Source organism: Cervus elaphus, chromosome 25, assembly GCF_910594005.1.
Source record: "Cervus elaphus chromosome 25, mCerEla1.1, whole genome shotgun sequence".
NCBI lineage: Eukaryota > Metazoa > Chordata > Mammalia > Artiodactyla > Cervidae > Cervus > Cervus elaphus.
The window spans coordinates 33,950,652-33,964,967 of NC_057839.1; the positions used below are offsets into that span (position 1 = coordinate 33,950,652).

General features: G+C 47.4%; 1 protein-coding gene across 1 annotated transcript; it reads right to left on the reverse strand.

The window, feature by feature from the left end:
* Positions 1–10,706: 10,706 nt before the first annotated feature.
* Positions 10,707–11,141, reverse strand: ANXA2R (annexin A2 receptor). The gene has a single exon (XM_043887434.1). The coding sequence runs from the start codon at positions 11,139–11,141 to the stop codon at positions 10,707–10,709; it is 435 nt and encodes a 144-aa protein (XP_043743369.1).
* Between the last annotated feature and the right edge of the window lie 3,175 nt (positions 11,142–14,316).

The window sequence follows — 14,316 nt, forward strand, 5'->3', positions numbered from 1 at the left end:
CCAGGCGGCCTCGAACTCGCGGCCGCCGGCACGGCAGGTAGGCAGACTGGCTCCGCAGCGCAGGCGAGCAGGGCAGCTGCGGCCAGCCTGGCGGCTGGACCTGGAGGAGCTGGGAGGCGTGGCTGGCCTAGGCCGGCTTGGCGCTTCCAGCCCGGCGGGTCAGCTGTCGTCCCGGGGGCAGGCAAGGCGCGGACGGCCCCGGGCCCTGCGCCGCGGACAAAGCCCGTGGCAGCCCAGGCGGCTCGAACGCGCGATCCCTGCCTCCCTTCATGAGGACTGACCTTTTCAAACACGTCTGCTAGGTTCTCAGTCGCTTGAGAACGCCTTGTGGACTGGAAGAACAAGGGTCCCTTTTCTTCGGAGCGGAGCCGACTGTCTCTCACTAGCGAACGGTTTGTTCAGACCACATATACACAGTCGTTCCAACTTAAGCCAAAAATTCAAAAAGGCAATTAAGCTAGTTCTCTCCACCCCCACCCCCCACCCCCCGCCTCCCCGTCCCAGTGTAGGAAATGTCAGTACCCACCTGGGAGGCCAAGTCCCAAGGAAAACAGCTTGAGTGAAACTTTGGATGTCATTTAAACTATAAATTTAAAGCAGTGATGCCAGGATATCAGGAGAATTTACCAAAAAGATAAATACTGAAAAGGAATACCGAGAAGCCAGTTGGGCTCAAAGGGCGGGGCATGTGTCCAAGCACCTGTTCACGGTAGAGTCCAGATTTCCTCTGTTGGGTGTCTCTTATATCCTGCCAACTATGCCAAGCAAATATTGACAGGAAATCAGTTAACAATCAAGAAGCCAAAAAGAATTTGATTCAAGTCAAACTGAGGATTGTAACCCAGGAGATAGAGCCTTAGAAGCTCTGAGAACTCTTCTCCTGTTAGCAGCCCAAGGCGTAGTCATATGCATTTTTGAGACAAAGAAGCCTACAAAATGACATTTTACATAAAGTTCACCAAAGATACATTGTCCAAGTAAACACAAAGCAAGCAGTTTGTCACTCTGACCCCCTATGGAGTTGGGAAAGGATGGTCATCTTTAAGAAGTTGCATTGCTAGGGTCACAAAAAGAGGGGAAAATATCTCTGCTGTGGAACAGGTATTCCCCTCTTTCAGGACGTCTGGTGTGTATCACAGGATGCACACTCGGAGGGAAAGGGGAGGCTGAAAGGGGGGCGCATGAAGGGAAAAAGAGTTTTGTGTTAAATTTTATTGTCTTGCCTTGAAATAGAAATTTTATTTCCTCACAAATCATCCAGTAGTTGACCCATTTCCCCCAAAAGGCACGAGATCGTATTTCCAGTTTTGTACCAAGTGGAACCCATCTTTGTGTTCATCCCCTAAGGCCACAACACTGCCAGGCCGGTTTTCAAAAAACACAGAGAATCATGAGGTATCCCCCTTTTGAACAGAGTAGACTGATTACCAAGAAGCTTCCACAAAGGCCCCTCAACAGAATTGGAGAACTCAACACAAAGGGAGAAGAGCTGAGATCTCAGATCAGTCAGAAATCAGTGAGCGCAGTGGGCTCCATGGGTACCAGTTGCAGTTACTCGCCAGCTTCAGATTACTTCCTACCCTATTTTAACAACAAGAATTGTTAAAAGAAAATTCAGAGAGCTTTACTGGATATAAATATTTTATTGAAAAAGAAACAAACTTCTCAAAAGGGAAGATTTCAAATTCAAAACTAGTATGAAGCTCCAGAGCCTTGATGTCTCAGGGCAGCCTATAAAGTGAACGCGAGGAAACTGTTTGACCTTTACAATGATTGGTTATTACGCTGGGGGTTTCCAGGGAGCAGGGGACTAGTTAAAGTGATTATCCTACTTCGTTTTAAGAAGATAACAACAGTTTTTTAAAAACCACTTTCAAAGGCATTTGTAAGGAATAGCCTGAGTTAAATTAACCGTGTGTTTTGAACAAATTCGATTTAGTTTTGCTTACGTGCCTTATTCAGTTTTCTCGATCAGGGGAGTTTTCACAGCCTATCTATGTTTTATTTCTTTTCACCTCACTTTATTCATGCCATTTTATCCCCTGCACCTCCGGATCTTTCAAGATTTCAAACTCTTTTGAAACTCGGTTCTCAGTTTCTAGGGGACAGCACCCTCGAAAAGCTCCAAAACTGACATCTGCCTTTGGACACAATGTTGCGACCTGCGCTGTGCCCGCCTGCTGGGTGCCGCCACGCTTAGGTCTCTGGTCGGCAGCGTTTTGTCGATCGCCCTCGGGCAAGTGCAGGGGGGCGGTGTTTTCTCCGTAGTTTCCGCCAGAGCCGAGCTGGCCCTTTCTCTGGGTCGCAGCTTTGTAACAACTGAGTCACAGCGCTCACGTCTACACCTGCGGCACAGAGAGGCCTGTCAGCGAAGGAAGGGGGAGTGTGGGGTGCCAGACCCTAGGCGGCGCCTGGGGAAGAGAGCACAGATTTTCAATCACCGCTGAGTTCAATCTTCTGGGACTATTTTGGCCCCGAGAAATCGCAGTAGGAGAACGATTCTAAGACTTGTAGTTAACATTCACCGAGCGTTGAGACGGTGCTGGACGTGGCTCTAACTAGGCGCCCCACATCAGCCCGGGACAGGGCGTCTATACTGTAGAAAATCCCCTTTTCCTTAGGGAGGTGAGGCGCCTGGCGCCGGGAAAGGCGCCGGGAAAGTCACCGAGAAACTCTGAGACCCTAGCGGTCAGCGGCCAAGAAACATCGGATTTGGAGGAAGGAAAGGTGCCACCGCCAACAAGACACCCAGCGGGTAGCAGACTCGCCTTGTGTCAGAAAAAGGGCAGTCCGTCTGTCTCCCAGAAATGTTACTAGATGTTACTAGATCCCCAGGTCGGGGCGAATCCCGGCGCCGCGACGCTGACCCGGCGGCACGAAGCGAGCGGAGCGAGGGCCGAGAAGGGACAGCACAAGGGACCTGGGGCCCACGCGAGGGAGACAAGTTCCCTTTAGTGCCGGGAGGGTGGATGCCAAAGAGAAAGCGCCGGCTAGGCGCTTGCAGGCCGAAGTGCGGCTGAGAAACCCCCGGCTGGGCGGCTGGAACAGCCCGCAACCTTGGCTCCCGGACCCTCCACTGGCGGCGCAAGATCCAGGGGCGCCCCAGAGGGTTACCGTTGAGCGCAGACAGACTCAGAGACTCGGTGGAAAACTACACTTACATTATAATAACACAAATGAGAATACGTCCTCAGGCGCAGATATAAGTAAAAACAAAACAACACGATCGCACCGATTGCAGAGCAAACCATACCGAAAAAGAATTTCTGCAAGCCAACCGTTCAGAGATGCTAACTCTACAAAGATCAGACAGCAGACACCGTGGATAGGTATAGTCTACTGCGATGGCCTGAGACCTGGGACCCTTTGCTGCAGTCCTGCAATGCTTGCACCTGGACAAAATGTCTCCTCCAGAGGCACCAAGATAAAAGAAACTATAAGGTACTAAAAAGAACCGCGTGCCTGCCCAGTTGGGGCAAAGTCTGGACAAGGAGACACAGAAAGACCTAAAATCCCACCTGCCACTTACACAGAGCAGAGAGCAAGAGCAGGGTACTGCTCACGCTCCTTGCCCACGACACCCTCTAAGGTGTTGGTAAACCACTCAATCCACCAACCCCTGGGCACACCCCTATCCTCACCCCATATAAGGAACCAGCTGCCCCACCTCCTTGAGAAAGCAAGTTCTTAGCTCCCACTTAGCAGCGGGGGCCCCAGTAAAGACTTGCCTGAATTTCTCATCTAGCCTCTCTTCAATTTTTATTGATTAAAGAGGCCAAGAACCCTGGTTAATAACACTACCATTAAATGATTGCTGTCACTCTTGCTAAATCAGTGTTGGCCACGCTGAAAATCACTGGGCAGGACATACTACGGCTTATAAGACTTGTTGATTTGTACAAGAGTGAAGTGGGAAGCAGAGGTTAACGTGGAACTTGCCAAATTGAAACCAGCTCTGAGCAAGTACATTGCTTCTGGCCACTCGCTCTGAGGATGGGGATGGCCAACGGGCTGCGACCCTGAGAAAGTGCCAACTGGGCTCTAATTGCAAGTTCTGAGAAAACTGCGGTCCAGTGTACTGGCCAGGGCCGCAACCTCCAAAACGCTGACACAGAGGCTCTAACAGGGCCGCTTCAGGGACCCAGCCAGACAGGCAGAGTTCATCAGCGTTGTGTTCAAAGGCAACTATTCATTGTGGAGCTTTCAAGGCACTAAAAATAGCGGAGACTGAGAAATGAGGGTGTTAACTCTCAGGAAAGATCAGAGTTGCAGGGGATAAAATGAGATGAATGATGTGGGATGAAAGGAAATAAAATATAGATAAGGCTTGAAAATCCCCCTAGGGGACAAAACGGTTTGGGCCACGTAAACAAAACTAAGGGTTTCCCAGGTGACTCAGCAGTAAAGAATCCACCTGCCAATGCAGGAGACACAGGTTCAATCCCTGGGTTGGGAAGATCCCTTGGAGTAGGAAATGGCAACCCACTCCAGTATCCTTGCCTGGACAATCCCATAGATGGAGAAGCCTGGCGGGCTACAGTCCATGGTGTCGCAAAGAGTCCTGTCGGATTTTGCGACACACACACACTGCCACTAAGGGCTACAATCACACGAGGCCAATCTCATCGTTCCACCACCGTCCAGAGGCATCAGGCAGACACCAGCTTTGCGAGATCCCACAAAGCGACCACATAGGGGAGGGGTCGGCCCACCGGGCCCAAACTTTGGCTTTGGAGCTTCGGCGGCACCGCAAACGAGGAACCACCAGTCAGGACTTGCTGTTCTGAAACTGGAATTTGCTACGACTGAAAACTCGCAGGCCGCAATGAAGGGCGTCTTGCTACCCTAGGGAATCCGACCAGCCCGGCTTGCTCAGACTGAAAAACCCCGAGAGCAAGGTTAAAGCCCGACTTTCTACGACTGAGAAGTCGCAGGCGGGGCTAACCCGCTGCTGGTCCTGAATAGCGACTCTCTTTGCTCGAGAAACCACGCTGACCAGCGCTTTCTCCAACCGCGATTCGCAAAACACGGATGCCAGCGCCGCAACTTGCGCTGGCTCCAAGCAACGCGGCCCGAGAGCAAGGAGCCGCGCAGGGACGCAGGAGGAGCACCCAAGCCACCGGGAAAACGACTGCATGCACACGTGTTCTGTGATAGAAAGTGCCACTGGTAACAGGGGTGGGGAAGATGTCCTGGGAGAACTTAGGGGTTCGATTGTGGAGAGTTTTCCCACGCCCTGCGCTCCGGTCGAACTGGAAGGTGAGTTCTGTGCCGCACGGCGGTTTCTGGGCAACTTACTGTTTTGTTTTGTTTTGTTTTTTAACTTACTGCTTTTACCAAGGGAAATATCCCCGGGCCGCTCAAGTAGCTGTGCTGCTGACGAGACAGCGGGGACAGTGGAGAAGGGTTGGTGCGCGCATTCGGAAACACTTTGGTTGGAAGGATAAACCGCCCTGCCGGTGCGCCAATCACAGACTCAGGAAACGACGTCCCGGGCTGCTTAAAAGTACTGAGAAGGAGCGAGTGCACACAGCTGCCAGCCAGCGAGCAACCTCGGGATCATCCTTTTACCTGATTTTAAAAAGTATGGTTATATCAGCATGATCCAAAACTACACAGCCCTAGAAATAAATGGTTGTGGTTAGTCTCTCGTGTTCGACTCTGCGACCCCACCGACTGTAGCCTGCTAGGCCTGGAGAATCCCCAGAGGACTTCTGTCCATGGGGATTCTCCAGGCAAGAGCACTGGAGTGAGTTGCCATGCCCTCCTCTAGGGGGTCTTCCAAATCCAGGGCTCGAACCCAGGTCTCCCGCATTGCAGGCGGATTCTTTACCGTCTGAGCCACCAGGAAAGCACAGAAGAAATAAGTGGAAGGCATGATTTTGAAAAGATATCCCAGAGGCTGAATGTATACTAGGGGGACTGAACGCTGGGCAGACGGTGACTATAACAACAGGACTTGGAATTCAAGGAGATGGTTTTAACCAAGTCAGAGGGGAAAACACTGAGGTCACCGCCCATGTAAGTTTAGAGAAGACAGAGTTCCAGGTTCTTACCCTGTGGGCACCCTCTGACCACCTGCAATGTAGTTTTGTGGCTTTTCTGGGTATTCAGCTTCTCTGGGGCTGCAGTGGGACCAGGAAGGAACCCAAGTGTCAACTCCCAGGCAGGTGTTTTTGGAAGCTTCCCAATTATTCATAGCAGAGAGATAGCATCTGAACCCTCATTATTTCTCTCCCACACAGTATGCTCCCAGAAGCAGAGCACTCCCCTGAGCCTCTCTGCCCAGCCCCTGGAGGTTGTCCAGACCCAGGCTTCTACTCAGTGAAGGGAGAACAGTAGCCAGGGTCCCACCTCTTGCTTGCAGACAACCTTTGCAGCAAGACAGGTGAAGTGCCAAACCTTCACTCTTCAATAGGGTGAAGCAGCATGTCCCCGCATAGAGAGAGAAGAACAGGAAACAGAAGTCCTCAAGCCTAGGACCTCTAAGGAATCAGAAACAAGGTGCTAAAACATGGATGCGATAACTTTCATTGCACATTGCTTCAGGATGCCAGGACTGGTGAGAATAATATCTAAATATGCCCTTCTTGAATGCTACCCAATGAAACTAAGTTGAGTAGGGTTTGGTCAGGTTTGATTGGTTCGGTTGTGCTAGCATTAAAAAGTTACAGTAAGTCTAGTAGCATCTTCTGAGGAATAGCATGGGAAAACAATTCCCTCCAAGAAAGGTATTTTTCTCCTTTTCAAAGAAATCTGCCCTTCTTCTGTTCAGCCTGTGGCTGGAGAACATGTTTTGTGTATTTATTCTTTCTTCATCCCCAAGACTTACTAAGCACAAATATTATGCTACCTATGTATGTGGTCCTGGGTATAAAGACAAAACCCAGCAGACAGTGAGAGCTGCCGTAAAGTGCCAGATACTTTTATGGGAAGAACAGACAGTAAACATGTCAACAAGTAAATTTATAAGGTTATTTTAGTGTATTGAGAATGGTTATAAACTCATTGAATGTTTTTGGGAGGGTGCTCCTCCTATCTGCAAAGGTCAAGATAGAATTATTAGAGATACAGGAGTGTCCTTTCAACTTGGATCTGAGTTATGTGATAGAAAATTATGCAAAATCTAGAGGAGGGGTCATCATCAAGAGAGAAAATCAATTTAAGGGCTCACCATAGAACAAGATTTATTCAGTCAGGGAGAGAAGGAGGGCAAATTCTGGCTTCATGTGGCCCAAGTATAATGCACCTTCATTTCTTTTCTTTTCTTTTTTTTTTTTTCTATAGTCTGTTTTGCAGTGATTATTCTGTGTTTCAGGTCACTTACCTGTTCTTCAGCCTCAATTATTCTGCTATTGATTCTTTCTAGTGTATTGCTCATCTCTGTTCTTTAGTGCTTCTAGATCTTTGGTAAACATGTTGTGCATCTTCTCTATTCTTTTTCTGAGATCCTGGATTATCTTTGCTATCATTATTCTGACTTCTTTTTCTGGAACGTTGCATATCTCCACTTCATTTAGTTGTTTTTCTGGGGATATATCTTGTTCCTTCATCTGGGATGTAATTCTATTTTTTTTTTTTTTTTTTTTTTTTTCCATTTTGGTTAGCTTTCTGTGATTGTGGTTTTTGTTCTGGAGGCTGCGGAAGTGTAATTCCTATTTCTTCCATCTGCCCTCTGGTGGCTGAGGATAAGAGGCCTTGTATAAGCTTCCTGATGGAAGGGACTGGCTCTGGGGGAAACTGGATCTTACTCTGGTGGGCAGGGCTGTGCTCAGTAAAATTTTAATCCAATTGTCTGCTGATGGGTAGGGCAGTACTCCCTCCCTGTTAGTGGTTTGGCTTGATGTGACCCAGTCCTGGAGTCTACAGGCTCTATGATAGGGCTAATGGCAACCTCCAAGAGGACTTATGCCAACACACATCTCTCAGGACTGCTGCTGCCAGTGCCCCCATCCTTTCAGCGGAGGGCTTCTGCCAACACAAGCCTCTGCAGGAGACCCTCAAACACTCACAGGTAGGTCTGGCTCAGTCTCCAGTGGGGTCACTGTTCCTTTCCCCTGGGTCCTAGTGTGCACAAGGTTTTGTTGTGTCCTCCAAGAGTTGGAGTCTCTGTTTCCCCCAGTGCTGTGGAAGTCCTGTAATCAATTCTTTCTGGCCTTTAAAGTCAGATTCACTGGGTCCCAGTCCCTTTCTGGATTCCCAGGCTGGGGAGCCTTGTGTGGGGCCTAGAACCTTCACAACAGTGTGATAACTTCTTTGGTATTACTGTTTTCCATTTGTGGGTTGCCCACCCAATGGGCATAGGATTTGATTTTATCCTGATAGCTCCCCTCCTACTGCCTCCTTGCTTCTCCTTTGTCCTTGGATGTGTGGTATCTTTTTTTGGTGGGTTCCAGCATCCTCCTGTCAATGGTTGTTCAACAGCTAGTTGTGACTGTGGTGCTTTTGCAGGAGAAAATGAGTGCATGTCCTTCTACTCCACCATTCTGAACCAATCCTAAGTGTAATGTATCTTGACCACAGCAATTGTGGCGTTCTCTTTTCAAGGGGCCCTGACAGCATCAAAGTACACTTGATAGATCATTTGGATGATGGCTGAAGTTTTTAGTTAGTTTTGATTGAATGATATAAGTACTGGCTATAAGACTGCTCAAATATATGATATTGACCTAATAAATTATGAGATTAACTATAGATGTACCTGAAGGATTGATAAGGGAGACCTAACTGATGGTGTTTAAAGATGTGTTCACATTTCCTTCTTTACTCTGTTAGATTATATGACCCCATACATCAGCTGAGTTATTTAGTTTCTAGGTTATGACACTATTTCTCCATGGTAGATACAAATGTGTGTAAAAAATGTAAGTGATGATTCAAGAAGCTTTTCCAAGACACTAGTGACCAGTAGAATTTTAAAACAACAGTGTAATTTGACTTGTGTAAACTGAAGATTCTCTAATACATTATCTCCCCTCTCAGCAGTTCTTTCTAGGGAGGTTGTAAGGAACCAATAACATGACTTGTATGGCTTGGAGGGAGAGGGGTGTCAGCTAGAAAGCTGCTTAATAGGTCTTTGCCTGGTTAATGGGGCTCCCCATTGGGAAACCTCACTCCTCTTGTGTGCTATAGCCACTCAGTCTATTTTCTCTGTACTACGAAAAGGTCTATTCACTGTTCATACTGGGACAGACATATTTCTACTATTTGGCACAGCAATGCTGCAGCCAGTCCTTTGGGGGATCACTGCTGAAGTTTTCCAATAATCACTTGCCAATTATCTGTTCCTGCTCTCAGGATCCATCATTTAGAAACCTAGTGTCCCCTTATAAAGTTGCTTTTACATCCTCTTATTATATACTGTATGTTTCCCATGCTGAAGTATCACTGGAAAAATTCTATTTGAGTCTAAAAGGTAAAATATCACTCTGGGGCCCAATAGGTGGGTGAAAAGAATATTTTTTTGCAATTCCCCAGGGACAGGTCAGGGTTACAAACTGGTTGAGCCACAGCATGCAGGCTGCACAGGTGGTCCATGGAATCCTAGTGTGAAAAGAGAGAAAGGGTGGGTTTGAGAGAGTTTTGGGGTATACCAGAAACTGGAGAGGTGAGGTGAAAGAATTAAAAGAAATATCTACCTGGGAAGGGAGTCCTCACTTTCAGACTCTTGTGAGCTTAATCCAGGTGAAGGATTTTACCCCCAGATCACAGCAGTTGAGAGATTCTCAGAATGACTGTGTTAACGTTTATTAAGCTCTTACACTTGGCGTGCCATTGTTCTCTTAGCGCCCCATTTCAACCCCAGGTTTGGGGGAAATCGAGTTCTGCTCTGATTGGTAATGAGAAGTCCGGAGCCTTGGCAAGTCGTGGAGTTGGAGTTAGGATGTGAAGCGAGCCTAACCGCTCCAGAATCTGGCCACAGAAATCCCTCACCACAAAGCCAATCCTGAGTTCTCTCTTGTCCGCGGCCCTAGCGATCTGGCTCCAGGTCAGCTCGGGCGTGCGAGTTGGAAATCAGGTTCGTGGCGGCTCAGAAGGGACGCGCCCAGGAAAGTGTCCGAGGGAGACAGGAGCTCTGCGCTGCTGAGTCCAGGCTTCTGGAAACGTTTGGAGCGGCGACGGGCGCTGGGGCCGGGGAGCCAAGTGCAAATGACTGGACGCCCCGCAAATGGACTGGAAGAGGGAGAGTCGCCGCGAGAGAGCAGGAGCGTTTCCAGGAAGAGAAGTTGTCAAGGCTGCTGGCTGCGCGTTGCTGGATCTCCTGGATCCCGACATGTGTGACCCAGTTTGACAACAGCTGTGTGGACCTCTGGCCACTCGGTGTGCCCAAGAGACCCCACTGATTCCCCCACCCCCAGTTCAGCAAATCAGGGGGCTGAGGGTCCCCCGGGAGAACTGCACCTGCCACCATACCCCTGTGCCCGGTCCTCCCCCAAAAGTCAAAGCAGGAGAGAAAGACGTTGGAATTTGGTACCGTTTATTAAGAGAAAGAGAAGTTCCCAAATGTCTATGAAGACGAATTCTTCCACAATTTTTAAAAAGAGAGGGGCTATTGTAATAGCGTCTGTCGCAGAGGATCGTCCAATGAAGAGTCTCAGCGGAGATGAGGGCTCCTGGGGCCAAAGGCGGCGGGAGAGGCAGCCTCTGGCCGCTGAGACTAAGTCCGCGGCCACCATTCTTTGGACTTGCGGTGATGTCTCCCCAGGTCAGGAGGAGGGCGATGCTCCGAAACAGTCCCCGGGGTCAGAGGTCTCGGGTTTCAGACGAGGGGTCCTCCTGTTGAGGCAAGATCCGCCCAGGGAAGCTTTGGGGGCGCGCGGCGTCTTCCCCTTCTGAGGACACCGGTGGCTCCCGGCCGGGCGCGGGCGTGGTGTCCGGAGTTGGCGGCCCGGCTCCCGGTCTGCAGTTGCTCTGCCTCCGGGTCCGCGTTTCGGGCAGTATGGGCGCAGACGCCCGCAGGGGGTAGAAAGTTGTTTCCGATTGAAGTTCCCATTGCTCGAAGAGCGTTCGCCCAGAGTAGGATAGCAAGGCAGCTGCCATTCCTCAGGGTCCGCTAAACTCAAGAGTTGCAGCACCTCTGTTTCCTGGGGCTCCTTTGAGGAACCCCAGCACTCGTGCACACAGCGGGGAAAGTGCTCCATGGCCTCGCCCCTCAGCGGAGGAGAAGTTACCAGGAATCCCCTCCATGCGAGTTTATGCTGTCCTAGGCTTAATATAGTCCGGATGTGTGGTTGTTCTCCTGTTACAAATTGGTTCAGAAGGCCAAGGAAAATTCAGACTCAGTGGTAAGGTATCTGCCTGCAATACAGGAGACCCGGGTTCCATACCCTGGAGAATGAAACGGAACTCACTCCATCCAATATTCTTGCCTGGAGAATTCCATGTGCAGAGGAGCCTAGAGGGCTACAGTTCTTGGGGTAGCAAGAGGGTCAGAGGGGACTTAGTGACTCTAAGCTTTTAATCCTGACCTGTCTTTTTATTCCCGTTGCAAATTGGTTTAGAAAGAGGGATCTGAGGAGGTTAAAGGAAAATCCAGTCATCTGATTGAGTTATTCAAAATAGAGTTGATTTTGTGTTTTGAGAGAATTAATGTTCTTGTGTTGTTTGTTTTTACAGGAATAACAGGTACAGGAGCTCTGTCAAGACAAGTCCTTTGGAAGATTACTCTTTTATGAAAAGTATCCTAAGTGCCTGACACTTTTAGGTAACTGTATGTCCATTGAGTCTCAGGGCCCTTCTGCTGGGAAAATTCCATCAAATATTACTCAGTTGATCAGAATAAGAAGTTGGCCGTTTTTGTTTGAAATCATACTGCTGGTCAGACTGTCACTCTAGTTCTTCAGTTCAAAACTAAAATTACTTCAGACTTTGAGCCAACATGTTGGTAGGGGGAGTTGGTCTAGAAATCTAGATGCAGACGTCTTGGATACAAGTTCTGTCTATTATTTCTATATGACTCAGCTAGTTACCTACCCTTTCTTGTCTTCATATTTTTACCTGGATAATAGCAAAAATTTAACAGGAAGCTTTTATGGCTAATTCAATAACAAAGCCAAATAATTAGATATTTCCTGACAAAAAAACGTTATTCACTTAAAATTGTTATTGTCATCATCATTCTTAGTAATATGATCACAGATATTAAACATAACATCAATCAATAGCAAACTGAAAATATTGTCTTTTTCTGTGTCTTTAATCAGAGTGATTTGCTTTTTCCTTCTAGTGTCAGATCTAAAGTGAAATTACATCGCCTTACATCCTTCCTCATTTCTTTCAGACATTGTCTTGGCAAACATGTCAGTGCATCCAAGCCTGAATTTCCTTGATCAGTCATTCATCTTCAACTTAACAAAGCCAGTTGAATTCAAAGAGTTCTAAACAAGAATGCTTTGACAACCTACCATGAGCAAGGTGCTGTGATAGTGCTGCACATACAGAATTGTAGAACTTGGTCCTACTTTGGCAGAGCTGAATTTTAAGGGGAGAGCAAAGACACAGACCAGAGAACATGAAGATACAGCCGAATCTTGTTCCCTATGACAGTTGATCTGCTGCCTGGAAAGAAAACTCTAATGTTTGAAAGACTCACTAACACCAATATTTTGCATGATCTGAGGAAAAAAGACAATGGTAGGGGTAAAAATGAGGGGAAAGGAAACAGAGAAAAGAAGGAAAACAATCCAAATGAAAAATATGAGAAATAAGTAAATAAAGTGAGTGGATGAAAGTATGAACAACAGATGAAGTAGAGGGTTGGAAGCTCTTGTCAAGAGAGCCAATAGCGGTAAGTTGAAGGGGTTCATTAGAATAACATGGAATGGCTGCAACTGATTTGGGGGGAATCTAATGAGAAGATGTGGGTTTGATCCCTGGGTTGGGAAGATCCCCTGGAGAAAGAAACAGCAACCTGCTCCAGTATTCTTGCCTGGGAAATCCCATGGACAAAGGAGCCTAGCGAGCTACAGTCCATGGGGTTGCGAAAGAGTTGGACACCACGACTGAGTGACCAAACAGCAACAATCTCTTTTAGTCTGTAAGGGTTTCCATTCTCTTTTACCTTTTTCAATTTTCAAAGAAAATGGCAAATCAAGTACTGTGTGCTACCTGTTTTTTCTAAATTTTATTCATAAATAACTCTTCTGAGCAACAAAAATAGGAGAATTCCACTGATCCTGTAAGCCAGCATGGAGCAAACTCATCCTTCAATACTGGGCATATGAAATAGGAATATATCTTCCAGGTAGCTATATTCTCAAGACAGGAATGAGGTGGTTTCAAGAAGGGAAAAAAGAATGAGTATTTTATAGATTCAACAAATAATCATCAAAATGAATGTGATATAATGTAGACAGGCTTCTGAATAAAATAAGTCCATTTCTTTTTCTGCCTATACCAAAAATAAGTATTGGTGCATTGTTAGGAAAAAGAGTATCATGATAGAATATAGATAGATCTGTGAGAAGAGTTAACAAGGGTATGTGAGGCATGGATTGGCTTCTGGTGAGAGTCAGGGACAGTCTTAGTGTGGGACTACAGGATCCTCAAGGATCCTTCTATTCTCAGGGATCCTAACTATATGTTTCAAAAGGTGGGTTCCTTTTCCTGGGGGGTGGGATTCTAGTTTGAGAATGAGGAGGCCTTGCTTATTGACTGCTTTCTTAGTGCTGCTGTTCTTTATGTTTTGAGAAAGAAATGAAACAAAATGTAGACTCCTGAACGAGGAACCACAGTTTTGTCTTTCAGCCCTCCTAGCACAAGTGGGTGATAGCTGTGAGCCCACTTGATTTAAGGGAGCAGTACAATCTGGAGGGTCTGAGAAACCCAGTTGGCTCGGCTTAGTGCACAGGGTAAATATTCAGATTCTATTTTGAATCATTATTGTGCCCTGTAAGTAGACTAATTCTAAAGAGGCTCATCTTCTACAGTGGGTCATAGGGTACTCTCAGAATGATAACTTTAAAAAAATTAAATAGTTTAATTTTCTCCTGTTTGATGTGTAGTTTCCTTCACATCCTTCTATAAAAATCAATATAGCTGTTCAACCTTGTGTGATGATACTTCATGGGATTAAAGAATGGGCAGTAAAGAGGAAATGCATCCTGAAACAGTAATCTTTTTTCAGAACCAGCTCACTGACAACTGTGTGCTGTTAGGGTGACCATGCCCTGGCATCTAGGGGCTTCCCTGGTAGCTCAGACAGTAAAGAATCTGCCTGCAATGTGGGAGATCCAGAATCAGTTCTTGGGTTGGGAAGATCATCTGGAGATGGGCATGGCAACCGACTCCAATATTCTTGCCTGGAGAATCCCATGG